The 16,095-nt window shown below is 46.1% G+C and overlaps 1 protein-coding gene across 6 annotated transcripts in view; it reads right to left on the bottom strand.

The window, feature by feature from the left end:
• LOC109899716 (regulating synaptic membrane exocytosis protein 1) overlaps positions 1 to 16,095 on the bottom strand; it is an 81,112-nt gene that overhangs the window by 34,921 nt on the left and 30,096 nt on the right. For all 6 annotated transcript variants that reach the window (XR_004211622.1, XR_004211623.1, XM_031835703.1 and 3 more), the window contains exons 5-6: positions 1,957 to 2,204; positions 1,146 to 1,840 (exon numbers count right to left, since the gene is read on the bottom strand). Coding sequence is in view for 4 of the 6 variants with exons in the window: in XM_031835703.1 (XP_031691563.1) it covers positions 1,146 to 1,840; positions 1,957 to 2,204 (943 nt within the window). In the remaining 2 variants the exon portion in view is untranslated. The remainder of the gene's footprint in view (positions 1 to 1,145; positions 1,841 to 1,956; positions 2,205 to 16,095) is intronic.

The raw sequence follows: 16,095 nt of genomic DNA, 5'->3' as shown, positions 1-16,095 counted from the left end.
CGCAAATGTGATGTCTCTAGGTGAGCTGTATGTAGCCTAAACATAACAGGCTCTGACTATAGTTAGAACTGTAGGACATGGTTAGAGCATAAACATAAATGGCTAGGACATAGTTGTTTACAGCGGCATGGTTCGCTTCAAACTAAAAGTACATGGCTATGATACGGTAAGACCTGAAGTAAAGAGATAGGACATGGTTAGCATTTGCAGTAACATAGCTGAGACATGACGACGTTATAGAAGCATCCAGTGTTTGTTCCCATGGCTCCAGGGCTGCAGCCTGTGTCCCAGCTCTGTCACGCAGTGTCACATGGGGGTAGGACAGGGTCAACCTATCCTGCCCGCCTGGGACTCTATCCCCTCAGGCCAAGCCATGGCCAGAATATCATCCACACACAAGCGCACGCACACTACTGCACACACATACAAACACTCAATGCAGTCACACACGCACACACTCAACAACCAAAACACATCCACTGAGTAACTTAACTAAATGTGTTTGATCACGTAAAAAACAAGCTGAGCTCAAGTACACCCTATGTCACAATATATTACATTATATACAGTACAAGAACATCTCCACATTTAGAGCTCATTAATCAAATGCCACTATCTCTCATCGAATAATCTCATAAGCACCTCCTATGATTACTTACCTGCGATAAAGTAGATGCAACCTGGAGTTTGGATTGTTACAATGAAGAGAGCAGACAGAGGCTGAGCAGCCGGTACTTTTTACAATCACTTTCCATGTGTGAGTGTGTTAAAACTGTGGTGAGCACACACACACACACACACACACACACACACACACACACACACACACACACACACACACACACACACACACACACACACACACACACACACACACACACACAATGAGTGAGCGCTTATTTAAAATTGTGCTCAGCATGTCTTGAAAACAATCTTACCACACTCTCTTACCTCTTTCACTGCAGTGTGGGATGCATTCAGTATTGGTAAGCTCTTTCACAGTATGGGATAAAGCTGGCCCTAGAAGCTGATCTGAAGTCAGGGGTTGTGTCTCTTCCTTGATATTTTATGGTTACGATTTGGGGAGTGTATGCTGAAACTAGATCTGTGTCTATGGGAAACTTTTACACTGGAGCCTGTCTCACCTCTCTCACTGGCACTCTCGATCTCTGCGTCCTCACAACTGCTGTACTCTGGCGTGGTCCCTCCCTCTTCCTCTGAGCTGCTGACTGATGTCTGTCTCTTCCCAGCACCACGTTTTGACTTGTAGGGCCGTGGCGGTGGCGGCCGCAGAGACTCTGACTGGTCCGAGCTGAGCGAATCATTTCGCAGCATGCTCTCAGCCTTTTCCCGTTTGGACCGGCGCAGGAGGGGGCCGTGTTCGGGGACGGGGGCTGACCCAGGGGGTTCCCTGAGTTCTGAGGACTGGAGATGTGGAGGGCCATGGTCCTGTGGCCCCCCAATACCCCCCTCCACCGTCCTCTGGCCCAGCATAGCCTCGGGCTGGCCCCCAACACTCCCAACACCCTCAAACCCAATCTCAACCCCCCTGCCTCGCCCCAGGGGCTGTAGAGGGTGCCTGCCCCCCAGGGGCTCCCCTGGCTGGGGCTGGGCTAAATGTCGGGGGGCGTTTGGGTCTATGTGATAGCTCTCTTCTGTCCATCGGGTGACCCCCGCTCCCACAGGGTCGTGTTCCAGAGAACGGCCCTTACTCAGCCGCCGGCCCTCTCTCCGGTCCCGCTCCCGTTGGTCCCGGTCCACTGACACCTGGGTGTGGAGTCTGGGATGACCCGGTCGACGCTCCCCTCGACCTTTACTGTTCTGATCACCCGGCTTTCTCCTGGTGGGTGAGAGGAAGAGAGACAGAGGGAGAAATGATGAGGTGTATGTCAGTAGAGAGTAATGTTTATGTAGGTGTACAGGTGAACCATGTGTGTGTTTGTGGCTGGGGCTTACGGGGGCTCGCTGCGTGAGCGGAGGTCCATTCCTGGTGCCAGTCCTGGGTCACCGGGGCAGTTGGCGTCGTGGGGCCCCAGGGGGACCTGGGAGAGGGAACGGAGCTTCTCGTCACTGGGGTTCAGGCCACACATGGCCGGGTCACTGATGCCTGAGCCTAGACCTGGCTTCCCTGTACCTGAGAACCACTCCCCTGGCTTAGTGAGGATCTCCTGCTGCTTACGGCAGTTATTACACACCCACATCACCTGGAGAAGCACAAATACATTGAGTTATTATATGGCTGTTATACGGTTATCAACTGAAGGAAGAGGTTGTAAGAGTTATTACACACACACACACCACCTGGAGAAAGAGGTTATAACAAGGTTATTACACACACATGACCGGGAGGAAATATATACATACTGAGTTTGTTTGAGAATCTACATCATCTACATACTTTAAAGCCCACGATGCTTTTATATTAGTTGGTTAATAACTTGTATATATTGTATTGAATATCACGGGAGAACACAGCATTATTGTATATTGTGAGTAGCTATTATTATCACAAGCAATTAAGATAAGCACTGAGCCAATTTGAACAGTGACAGACTAACTGTGAAATTCAGCATCACAGGAAAACAATGGCTTAGAACAGACAAGGGGGAATCATGCACCCTAAGGAGCACACTGCTGCCAGTATAACAGTGTGGACGAGAGGGCTTTTATGATTACAATAATAATATGGCATAACAATATGGCATCTATTCTAATAAACAGTTTGGCTTACATTCTCACAGCATAACCACAGCTCTGACTTTGCTGATAGATACTTTATTGAGGAACAATGTGCATACTATGACTGTGGTGTGTGGTTGTCTCACCTAGCTATCTTAATGTGAATGCACTAACTGTAAGTCACTCCAGATAAGAGTGTCTGCTAAATGACTAAAAAGTCCAATGTAAAACTAGAAATACATCTTCTAAACCTGAAGGTGTAAAGGAACACACATACATTGTTGCCTATTTCTGAGCTGAGTGTAGGGAAGAGGGTATGTAGAAAGACAATGATAGAAGGAAAATAGGGAAAGGGGTAGTAAGGAGAGAAAAGAAAATAAGGGGAAAGAGGACCACACGACAGAGAAGGGGAGAGATGAGGGGAGGGAGGAGAGCGAGGGGAGAGAGGGAGACCCTTTACTCTGGCCACCAGGGTTATCATTATTCCATAAACGTCCCGGATGGCTCCTTAAAGAGAACTAAAATAAAACACCTTGGCATATTCCACATTTTCCCTCTCTCTTCCCCTCTCTCTCATTCTCTCCCCCTCTCTCTCCCCCTCTCGCTTCCCCTCTCTCTCCCCCTCTCTCTTCCCCTCTCTTTTCCCCTCTCTCTTCCCCTCTCTCTCATTCTCTCCCCCTCTCTCTCCCCCTCTCTCTTCCCCTCTCTCTTCCCCTCTCTCTCATTCTCTCCCCCTCTCTCTTCCCCTCTCTCTCTTCCCCTCTCTCTCATTCTCTCCCCCTCTCTCATTCTCTCCCCCTCTCTCTCCCCCTCTCTCTTCCCCTCTCTCTCATTCTCTCCCCCTCTCTCTCCCCCTCTCTCCCACTCTCTCTTCCCCTCTCTCTCTTCCCCTCTCTCTTCCCCTCTCTCTCATTCTCTCCCCCTCTCTCTCCCCCTCTCTCTCCCCCTCTCTCTCTTCCCCTCTCTCTTCCCCTCTCTCTCATTCTCTCCCCCTCTCTACTCCTACAGATTGCTTTTGATTAAAGCCGAGGAGAAAACAGCCTCACACCAACGCAGCTATATTTATCCTACCATCCGCCCAGTACCATCAGGGAAGAGGAAAGGCAGGCACGCATGCACACACACACACACACACACACACAAACAGGAAAAAGCCAACAACTCCCCCAATGGAGCAGTGCTTTGTTGAAGATATTCACCAGCCCACCGATCCCTGCTGCCAGACCTAAGCAACCGATTCCTGCCAGCACCCAGCACTGATCTCCCGCCCTGCCTGCTGCTGCTGCCCAATAGTGCCAGAACACACACACACACACACACTCCCTGATGAGGCAGCTCTCCAACAGAACGCACTCTCCATGAACGCACAGTCGCATATGCCTCCCGCCATCGCCATTGCTGCCGTCCTAGTTTATCCCACGACAGCCAGCTTTGCTCGTCAGCTATAGTGGCACTGACTCCCAGTTGAATGTCTGTGGGTGACACTTTCATAAGTCACCTGTCTTTAGTGCTTCGTATCGTCTATAGTACATGACTAGAATGCTATAAGCATTCATAACAGTTCATGACTACTTAGAACAGCTTAAATGTGTAAGTGCCTTTGTGTTCTCCTCCAGCTCTCTCTCCCTCTCTGTCGCTCTATTGGCATGACTTGTTTTCATTGCCAAAGCAAGTGAAATAGATAATAAACAAAAGTGAAATAAACAATTCAAAATGAACAGTGACATCACACTCACAAACGTTCCAAAGTTATAGCGACATTTCTAATGTCAAAAGGCTATATACATATATACATATATACATATATACATACTATATACAGTGTTGTAACGATATGCAAATGGTTCATGTACAAAAGAGAAAATAAAAAAACATAAATATTGGTTGTTTTTACAATGGTGCCCTTTTCTTGTGGCAACAGGTCATACATCCTTCTGCTGTGATGTCACACTGTGGTATTTCACCCAATAGATAAGAGAGTTTATCAAAATTGGATTTGTGGGTCTGTGTAATCTGAGGGAAATATGTGTCTCTAATATGGTCATACATTTGGCAGGAGGTTAGGAAGTGCAGCTCAGTATCCACATTTTTGTGGGCAGTGTGCACATAGACCTGGCTCTCAAGAGAAGACAGGCCATCTACGGCGGCCTCTCTCAATAGCAAGGCTATGCTCTCTTTACTTTCCATCTCTCTCTTACTTTCCATCTCTCCCTTTTGTTTTCCATCTTCTTTCAGTATAAACAACCACTCCAATACCAAACAACGTGTTCCATTTCAAAACCCCAGTCAGACATGTGACACATACCATCTGACACCAAACACAGTTTTACTACTACTGACTTACACACACACACACACACACACACACACACACACACACACGCACGCACGCACGCACGCCCGCACGCACGCACACACACACACACACACACACACAAACACACACACACACACACACACGCGCGCACGCACGCACGCACACACACACACACGCACACACGCACGCACACATGCACACATGCACACACACACACTAACCGAGTCAGACTCACAATGAAACCTTCCAGTACAGGATTAGAGATGCATTTGTGCGTGTGTGTGTTATTTTCCCTTTTGTACTTTCTTATTTAGGAACTTTTGTGAGTGTAATGTTGACTGTTCATTTGTTTAGTTTATTTCACTTTTGTTTATTATCTACTTCACTTGCTTTGGCAATGTTAACATATGTTTCCAACGCCAATAAAGCCCTTAAATTGAAATTGAATTGAAATTGTGAGAGAGAGAGAGAGAGAGAGAGAGAGAGAGAGAGAGAGAGAGAGAGAGAGAGAGAGAGAGAGAGAGAGAGAGAGAGAGAGAGAGAGAGGGAGAGACAAAAGTACAAAGAGAGACAAAAGTACAAAGAGAGACAAAAGTACAGAGTCGCAATAGAAAATCCTGACCATCTAAATCCTAACAATCCGTTGGGGCAACATTGAAAATGCGACACCATTACAAATGAACAACATTTGAGAGGCAGAGTGCAGGACTCTAAGAACTTCTGTTTTTCCCATGGAAGCCACAGATAATCCAGAAGTAGTTCTGGTATTAGATCCCCCTCTGATAGGAGGCCGCCAGTCGGATGGATGGAGTCACAGTCTGACAGATTGCAGCAAACACAAAGCCTTTTCACACACTCTCATTCCTAACAGCAACACGTCACATGACCAGAAGAAACCCTCAGAGACAGAGATTTAGACCAAGAGAGAGAGAGAGACAGGGGGAAGCAGAATGTAATATGACCAGAAGAAACCCCCAGAGAGAGAGAGAGAGAGAGAGAGTGATTGGCTTCACCACAGATCACGTTTATTTTTTTGTGAGCATACATATTTCATTAGATTATTCAGTGGATGTGTTTTGGTTCTTCACTGCGTGCGTGGTGTGACTGCATTGTGTGTGTGTGTGTGTGTGTGTGTGTGTGTGTGTGTGTGTGTGTGTGTGTGTGTGTGTGTGAAATAACAATGAATAGTGCTGAAATCTTTCAGCTGCTATTGTATGCTGCTGGTTCCTGGAGAGACTAACCTGCTGTGTAACCATAGTTACCGCATGTTATAACATTCCACTGTGGGAATCCCCGTTCTCTGTCTTCAGGTATGTGTCAACTAAAGGTCTCTGTAGTGGAACAGCTGAGTAGTGTTCTATAAAAGAGATTGCTCATTGAAAACCAGCGCCACCAACTGGTGATGGACTCCGAAAATGAAGGTGCCGCTTTAGATAAGGGACAATCACTCTGGGTACCCGGTTAGAGGCACAATGACAATCAGGACACAGGCTCAAGTTCAACCCATTTATTGCCTCAGACACACACAGCTTTATGGTGTAGTTGAACGAATGGTTTATCATCATCGACGCATTCACATCACACCAGGGAGGTTCAGAGTTCAGAATCCTTTGGCAGAAAAGAGCCCATAGAAATGTCCAGTTGCCGTAGAGTAGCCTACTCACTGGAAAAATAAAACAAACTTCTGACCCCGGGATGGGATGGCCTAAAGTTCCTATTGGCTCAAGGCCAAGGTGGGCAAGGTCAAGGGGGATGATTGGCAGGTCAAGGATCCCATGAGAGGTCAGAGGTGTGACCTGTAAACAGACACTTCCCACCTCCAAGGCAGAGTATCCTTCCCACTGCAGCAGACTTGCAATAAATGTAAGCAACTCTAGTGCAGGGGAAGAGTTTTTTATAACACTTATACAGTAGTTACATGCATAGCTACAACATCCAGATACAAGCAGAAATGGAAGAACCAAATGAACCTGTATTGTTTTTATTGTTCATCATTTTCGATGGTAAAGGTTTCGCATGATCATGTGATGTCAACATGTGGGTTTTTTCCTAGAATAATGATCCTTCAAAAAATCCAAGATTAGTGAAAGATGATTTCCAAGAGAGATGATAGAAACTTAAAGCCAAATACAGACTGGATTCCTAAAGGGGAGAGTAGGAAAAGAAAAGTACAACCTCTGGATGACTGGATTCATAGGGGTTGTGACGAAGGTCAAAGACAAATGGCTGACTGGTAAATGACTGGTGTCCACCTAGAGGGGTGTCTCAGACCCCCAAGTGGGTGGAGTATCAGTGGCTAACTCATTATCACACAAATGATCAGCTACAACATTTGGCTGCATCATAATTAACATCCAATCTAGGAGTGATCACTCTGACATCAGAGCCTCTTGGTGGGGCTGTGGGGAACCGGGATGCAGGTTTTCTAGCCCAGCACTAACACACCTGATTAATCAGCTACTCGCCAAGCCCTCAAATAGTTTAATCAGAAATGTGCACGCCCTGGATTGAGAAACCCTTCTCTAGCCTTCCCAGCAGGCCCCTGCACCATCTATATGATGCACTGTGCTATAATGTAATGGGCTATGATCTTGTCTCCATTGACTAGTGCGAAGAGGACAGGCAAAAGGACCATGAGTAGTGAGCCACTGCTGTCAGTGTCTCCTCACAGGTGAAATGGATGATGTATGGAGGCGGCAACATCAATGCACTACCCATAATTCAGCAGGCTATAAATCCTAGGTCAGGATGAAAGAGTGCCGCAAAGGAGATTAGTGTCCATTGGGGTTAATGAGAATGTATATCATCACACCCAGAAACCCTCCTCAGTCACACACACCCACGTGCACACACCTACGCAAGCACACGCAAACACACGCGGAAAAACGTAATATTACCCGCCAAGACACATGCCCACATACACACAGAACATACACACACTGTCACAGTAAATGAGGACCCCAATTATATCACACGCAGACCCATCCACATACACACAGTCAATAGTGTAAATAATTTACTTTGAGTCCTCAATAGATCTATGAATGTGAGTGTGTGTAATATATAATCCATATAAATACATAATATATGGGACAGGTCTTTACTCACTCACACTGGGAGTGTGTTTATGTTTCATTGTGCCCTCACACACACACACACACACGCGCTATCTCTTCAGTGCTTCTTTACTACTGTAATGCATTGGAGGAGAGTAAATCTACTGTACTTCTATCTGTCTCCACTAGATGTCTCTGTGCTGCACTTGGGGAGGGGCACAACATTGTCGTTAGATAAGTGTGTAGGGGCTTTCATCCTCCTCGGTGGGCTGGTTCTATTTTTTTGTGTCCTTCAGGAAAGTATGAGTCTGCTTTCTCAACCAATCTGTTTGTTTTATTGATCAAATGTGGTTTCATTTGAATTGATCCAAAATATACAGGTCCTTTGAGGGTAATTTTATATAACATGTGAAACATAGGCTTCATAAAATGCGATGTGTGTAGGGTAGGTAACGGCATGTGTTGTATCTGTATGTTGGAAACAAAAGTAGGATACTGAGAGATAGCTATGTCCCAGTCTATGAGACATTTCCATGGGGTGAATGAACGACAGAGCGGAGGGAGGCTAGAGACTGTGATCCATAGTAATCACGAGGCGCTGTTGATTTCAGTGGACTACTGATTTCTCAGCCACTACCAAATTGCTGCAGGGAGAGACGTTGGGTACACACACACACACACTGAACGCTACCCCAAGAGAGTATCAAATAGTGATATGACTACATTGTCGCGGTGATGAAATACTACTACAGTGCCAGATTTTTTTTTTAAACAGTCTGTTTTCTAGCCCAATCAACACATTCTAAAAACATAGCCTTGGATGTTACAATATGAAGGGAAGAGAAAGAGAGGGAACGGGAAGGGGAGAGAGCGCTTACTGTCTTGGAAGAGGAATCAGACATCGAAAACAGTGTTTCTGCGAGAAACACTTGGCTTCAGCACAAACACAGATTTTCACCGTTAGATCTGCCATTAGTGTAGACAATGAGCACTGCTTATCATTAGCCATGACACATATGTGACTCATTTCAGGAAACTTGGCGTACGCCGCGCGTCACTACTTCAAAGGACAGACATTTGAATGTAAAAAGAAATAATGTTTTTTATCAAAATGTGTTTGTTTTTGGGGGGCAGAAATGCCTTCTGGAACATTTGATCTTTCAAGTGCATTAAAAACAAACTTGTATGCCATCTGTAAATATGGATACAATTGTTAAATTACAAGCCCAGTTGGTTTAGCCACAGAAAAAGACAGGAACCTTTCCACTAGCTATGAATGGCTGACATAATGGATGGGCTGGATATGGCGAGAGATGAGTTTGGATTGGTCTGCCATGTAGCATCCTTCTGTCTATAACATGAGCTGCTCAGTATGTGTAGGTAATTGTTCCTAACAATGCTATTTTGAATGACATCATGAATAAAACTGCAAAAGTGTTGCTAATGCGCTTCACTTCATGGAGTTTTGAAATCAGTGGAATGTGCCGTGGAAGCAGGGTATGGATAGCTAAGCAGATTGAGAAAATTCTGCCGTTTCATTGCAAATATGCAGAGGGAGTCGAAAAGAAAACACACAGAAGGCTGGTGTATAAAACACATGTCTCCGGATTACATCTTCAAACTAAGGGCAACCATGACATCCGTGACAGAGAGGGAGAAGCATTTATCCATGTATACGATACAGGTAAGAGCGTGTAGCTAGCTACATATTCAGATATTATATATTTATAATTTTGTCAGAAAGACATTTTCTTTTTGTGTTCAAGTTAAAGCATACTGTTAGCTAGCTAGCTAATGTTAGCTGGCTGGCTTGCTAGCTAACATTACGTGTATGATCTGTGTAGTAATATTATTCGTTTCTCAGAGCCATTTGCATTGCTAGTTATAGCCTAATTTTAGCTAGCTAGCTAATATTGAACCTAGTTGGTTAGCTTTAGCTACATGCAGCTTCATGCAGTTTAGTAACGTTATGAATTGGGATTATGGTTCATTGTTTAGCTAGCTAGCTGTTTAAACAAAAGACTCCACTATGTAAGTAACCATTCAATTGTACCGTTTACACCTTCTGTATTCTGTACATGTGACAAATAAACTTAGATTTTCTTTGATATAGTGTGTGTTTACTAGAGACAGTAATGTGAAAAACAACATGACCTGCACAAAAGTCAAATTTAGGATATAACATTAAGGTAACAAGACAAGTGTCCAAGTTTTAAACAATTCCGGTAGAATACCCTGTTTTTATTTTGTCACACTCACAACTAAGATATTGTAATACTGTAATTAGCTTGCCATTAACTTACCTTTAATTGCAATAATGAATGCAAATTCGCTAAAGTTAAGACATTGTCAGCTACAGTATATGATATGGTCATTATTTGAACTGGCTAGCCAGTTAACTTAATGTTAGCTAGCTAACTAACTACCTACAAACTAACCAATATATTGTTTAGAATGTTGCTTTTAGTTGCCTGGTTTGCTAGATTGACATATGCTAAATAAATGTCCATGATGTCACTGCGATAACTGTCTACAGACATGTCGATAGACGTAGTATAAAACAGCCTTTAGACTTGAAATCTTTGGTTGTTTAGTACACAACCATACTCCTTCTGTTTAGCACATGGCCTCACGTGTGAATCCTTAAAGAGATGGGCGGGGCTAAGGCTTAAGAGGGTGTGAACGACGCTGAAATGGTGTAGACAAAGAGAGCACTGCAATAGGTGTACCAAAACATTCAAGGGACATTTTCTCAAAAGTGGGATTTACAAGTTCATCAACTCTCAAAGCAGTATTACTTTCCCATTGTTCCTCAACTTTAGTGTATATCATTTTCTAGCTCTGAGTCTCTGCTTTAATCCAATGTAAAAAATACAAATAAATCCATTTTTGCTACATAAGACCGAATCGAGCCTGGTCCGTCACATATGGGTTATGCAAAGCTACAGTATAAACAGTGGCCACATACTTACTATAGGCCATACATAAAGGATTAGCAACGTGCATGCCCTGCCCACCTGAGGGTCAGCTTTTTTCAGTCATCTATTTCCTGTGTTTGAGGGGTGCAAATTCAACATGTCACTTAAATCTTGCTGGATTGACTGCTTTCATTTGACTCCTGTGACTCTTTCATACTCTTACTTGTGCCGGACCTTTTTTTCTCCCTTTAGCGCTACGACTACGGAAATGTTTGTAATGACCTGTCAAACACACCCGGTAATGGCAGAAATTGGCTCTATGGAATACATTGTTGTACAACTGAATCGAAAAGAACGCTTTGTCAGCGATTTAATGCACCGTCTCAACATTTACGTCATAAGAAAGAGAAGATGGGTAACTTTATTTTGAGGGCTGAGAATTTTTTGTGGAATTCAAAAAAAGTAATAATTTAACACAGTTAAAATGTTTACAAATTAGATGCGCTGAAATGAAAGAAACCTCCAAAAATGGACACTCGGAATACAGTGATATTATCACTGATCTTGCAAACAATGTAAAGTATGTTTGGATGTTATCTAGAGCTAAGTGTGTTAACCTTTAATCCGATGGCATCCTGCTATTGACAGACTTGTTGAATTATGCAAGAGAATGCGACAACAACAGTAAATAATGATGCAGTCTAGACAGCGCAGGTGAGTGCAGGTAGGGTAGACAGAGCAAGTTTTTAGTGGTTGCAGCCTTGTCCCACCCCTTTATGTTAATGTATTCATATATGCAAACACAACTGGCATATTTATGCAAATGTGCCATGTGTCATTTTACACATATTTTTTTAAACACCTGATACGATAACAAAATGCATATACGAGTGCATTCAACAGTAGTATTTATTATAATTATTATAAAAACCTTTTAACAATTTTGATGACCATTGCTAAGGGGACACGTAGTCTCAACACGGGGGCTTTCTCTTTTCAAATAGATACAGAGGGCAGCATAGGTTAGAAATTGGGGTTATACAAACTATATGCAGGGTCCCCACAACTTATACTCAAGGCTATGTAGTCAGTACATAGGGGCCGCACAGGTAATACACAGAGTTTACACATTATACTCAAGAAACAGACTCTTACTGCCAAAGCCTCATTAGAGTTAGTGCTGTTGTACGGTGCTGTAGGGGGGGTTGGACTAGTGTCTACAGTACTCTAATGCATTGTTGGAAGCCCAGAGCACCACTGAGCCAAGTACCAACAAAGTGATAGTTTGGCAGCGCCACTGAGGGAAAGGGCCAATGTAAGGTTTTAAACTCAACCGAAAAGTGTGAGTGCTGTAAGGTGTAAAAGGCATGCCTGGAGTAATACCTAACAGTGTAAGTGGTGTAGGTATGTTACTAGCGGTCTAGTGAGAGTTAGTGGAGTACTATTGGTTGACACTGGAAGTGGTTCTACATTCTTCTTGGCTACATATCTTAATGGGATAGTGCGAGATTTTGGCAAGTAAGCCCTTTTTCTACTTACCAAGAGGCAGATGAACACATGGTTGCCATTTTATGTCTCTGCATGCAGTTTGAAGGAAGTTCAAGATTGTTTCGGCAAGCTGTCTCTTACTAGCGTTAGCACAATGATTGGAAGTCTATAGGTACAGCTAGCTTGCGTTAGAGGTTGACAAGGGGTGAAAATTCTTTCCTGTCCCGTCTTGTCCTGTCTGTTCCTGTACTATCCTGATCCTGCGACAGTTCTATAAGCCCAGAACTTTCCTTCACCTTTCCAATAAAAATCACTCCCGTCCTGTCCTGTGCTAATTTTTTGCACGCAGAAATATGTAGGTTATTGTGTTTGTTTAGGAAGTAAGCCTATTGAAAATGATTTCAGTAATGCAATATGCGACTGTGATGTGGGGTTGTCTTACCTATCTTAATTAAATGCACTGACTGTAAGACTAAGTCGATCTGGATAAAAGGGCGCATTCTAAAGTACCTAAATATAGATTGATTAAGCTGGAGGACTGAGACCCCAGTCGGATGGTCTGCTCAGCATCAGCCTACAGCTGAGCACTGCGCACATAAACTCAGCAAATAAAGAAATGTCCAATTTTTAGGACCCTGTCTTTTAAAGATAATTCGTCAAATCCAAATAACTTCACATATCTTCATTGTAAAGGGTTTATACACGTTGTCCCATGCTTGTTCAATGAACCATAAACAATTAATGAACATGCACCTGTGGAACGGTCGTAAAGACACTAATAGTGTCACGCCTTGGTCTTAGTGTTTTGTGTTTTCGTTATATATTTGGTCAGGCCAGGGTGTGACAGGGGTTTATGTTGTTGTAATTCGTATTGGGGTTTGTAGTATTTGGGATCGGGGTGTTGTATAGGCTTGGCTGCCTGAGGCGGTTCTCAATCAGCAGTCAGGTGATTCTCGTTGCCTCTGATTGGGAACCGTATTTAGGTAGCCTGAGTTTCACTTTGTATTTGGTGGGTGATTGTTCCTGTCTCTGTGTAGTGTTCACCATATAGGCTGTAATTAGGTTTCACGTTCCGTTTGTTGTTTTTGTATTTATTAGTTATTTTCATGTATCGTCACTTTTTCCTTCATTAAAGACATGAGTAACCACCACGCTGCATTTCGGTCCGACTCTCTTTCAACAAACACAGAATCACCCACCACACACGGACCGAGCGGCGTGGTTACAGGCAGCGACCGCAGGAAAAGCGAAAGGAGGAATGGACATGGGAAGACGTGTTGGATGGCAAAGGTTGTTACACTTGGGAGGAGATACTGGCTGGAAGAGATCGCCTCCCATGGGAACAGGTGGAGGCACTGAGGAGAGCAGAGGCAGCCGGAGATAAGAGCCGACGATACGAGGGAACACGGTTGGCAAGGAAACCCGAAAAGCAGCCCCAAAAATGTATTGGGGGGGGCTCAGGGAGAGAGTGGCAGAGTCAGGAGTCAGACCTGAGCCAACTCTCCTTGTTAATCGTGAGGAGCAGCGATATAAGGACTTCTGGTCTTGGGAGATGATATTAGACGGAAGAGGACCCTGGGCTCAGCCTGGTGAATATCGCCGCCCCAAGGAGGAAGCAGAGGCAGCAGGAGATAGGAGCCGACGATACGAGGGAACACGGTTGGCAAGGAAGCCCGAGAAGCAACCCCAAATTATTATTGGGGGGGGCTTACAGGGAGTATGGCTATGCCAGGTAGGAGACCTGCGCAAACTCCCTGTGCTTTCCGGTGGGCTAAAGAGACCGGGCAGGCACCGTGTTATGCTAGTGAGCGCACGGTGTCTCCAGTGCGGGTGCATAGCCCGGTACGGTTCATATTCGTATGTACCCTTCGTATTGGCCGTGCTAGAGCGGGCATCGAGCCAGGTAAGCTTGGGCAGGCTCGGTGCTCAAGAGCTCCAGTGCGCCTGCACGGTCCGGTCTATCCAGAGCCACCTCCACACACCAGTCCTCCGGTAGCAGCTCCCAGCACCAGGCTTCCTGTGCGTGTCCTCGCTCTAGTATCAACAGTGCCCGCACCACGCATCAGGCCTACAGTGCGCCTCGCCTCTCCTGCTCTGTCGGAGTCTCCCGCCTGTTCAGCACAGCCAGAGCCTTCCTTCCCTCCTGCGCTGTCGGAGTCTCCCGCCTGTTCAGCGCAGCCAGCGTTTTCCTCCTCTCCTGCACTGTCGGAGTCTCCCGCCTGTTCAGCGCTATCAGAGCCTTCTCTCTATACAGCGCTGCCAGAGCCTCCTGCCTGTTTGAAGCAGCCTGAGCTGCCAGTCTGCAGGGTGCTGTCAGTCTGCAAGGAGCTGCCAGTCTGCAGGGAGCTGTCAGTCTGCAAGGAGCTGCCAGTCTGCAGGGAGCTGCCAGTCTGCAAGGAGCTGCCAGTCTGCAGGGTGCTGTCAGCCTGCATGGAGCAGCAAGAGCTGTCAGTCTGCATGAAGCAGCCAGAGATGTCAGTCTGCAAGGAGCTGTCAGTCTGCAAGGAGCTGTCAGTCTGCAAGGAGCTGTCAGTCTGCAAGGAGCTGCCAGTCTGCAGGGAGCTGTCAGTCTGCAAGGAGCTGTCAGTCTGCAAGGAGCTGTCAGTCTGCAAGGAGCTGCCAGTCTGCAAGGAGCTGCCAGTCTGCAAGGAGCTGTCAGTCTGCAGGGAGCTGCCAGTCTGCAGGGAGCTGTCAGTCTGCAAGGAGCTGCCAGTCTGCAAGGAGCTGTCAGTCTGCAAGGAGCTGCCAGTCTGCAGGGTGCTGTCAGCCTGCATGGAGCAGTCAGAGCTGTCAGTCTGCATGAAGCAGCCAGAGATGCCAGTCTGCAAGGAGCTGTCAGCCTGCATGGAGCAGTCAGAGCTGTCAGTCTGCATAGAGCAGCTAGATCCGCCAGTCAGCCATGATCTTCTAGATCTGCCAGTCAACCAGATTCTTCCAGATCAGCCTGTCAATCAGAATCTTCCAGATCTGCTAGTCATCCAGAATCTTCCAGATCTGCTAGTCAACCTGAATCTTCCAGATCCGCCAGCCAGCCAGGATCTACCGAAGCCTACTACCTACCTGAGCTTCATCTCAGTACTGGGCTTCCTCTCAGTACTGGGCTTCCTCTCAGTACTGGGCTTTCCCTCTGTTCCGGGCTGCCCCTCAGTTCCGGGCTGCCCCTCAGTTCCGGGCTGCCCCTCAGTCCCGAGCTGCCCCTCAGTCCCGAGCTGCCTCAGTCCCGAGCTGCCCCTCAGTCCCGAGCTGCCCCTCAGTCCCGAGCTGCCCCTCAGTCCCGAGCTGCCCCTCAGTCCCGAGCTGTCCCTCAGTCCCGAGATGCCCCTCAGTCACGAGCTGCTCCTCAGTTCTGTGGGGTTCTGGGTGAGGACTATTAGGCCATGGTCGGCGGCGAGGGTGGATTATCCCAGGACGCGAAGGGGAGGAACTAGGACATTAATGAAGTGGGGTACACGTCCCGAGCCGGAGCCGCCACCAATGACAGACGCCCACCCGGACCCTCCCTTTGGTTTTGAGGTGCGTCCGGGAGTCCGCACCTTGGGGGGGGGGTTCTGTCACGCCTTGGTCTTAGTGTTTTGTGTTTTCGTTATATATTTGGTCAGGCCAGGGTGTGACAGGGGTTTATGTTGTTGTAATTCGT

Source organism: Oncorhynchus kisutch, linkage group LG11, assembly GCF_002021735.2.
Source record: "Oncorhynchus kisutch isolate 150728-3 linkage group LG11, Okis_V2, whole genome shotgun sequence".
Classification (NCBI taxonomy): domain Eukaryota; kingdom Metazoa; phylum Chordata; class Actinopteri; order Salmoniformes; family Salmonidae; genus Oncorhynchus; species Oncorhynchus kisutch.
The sequence above is the reverse complement of the archived record's forward strand: the minus strand, read 5'-3'. Positions and strand labels throughout refer to the sequence as shown.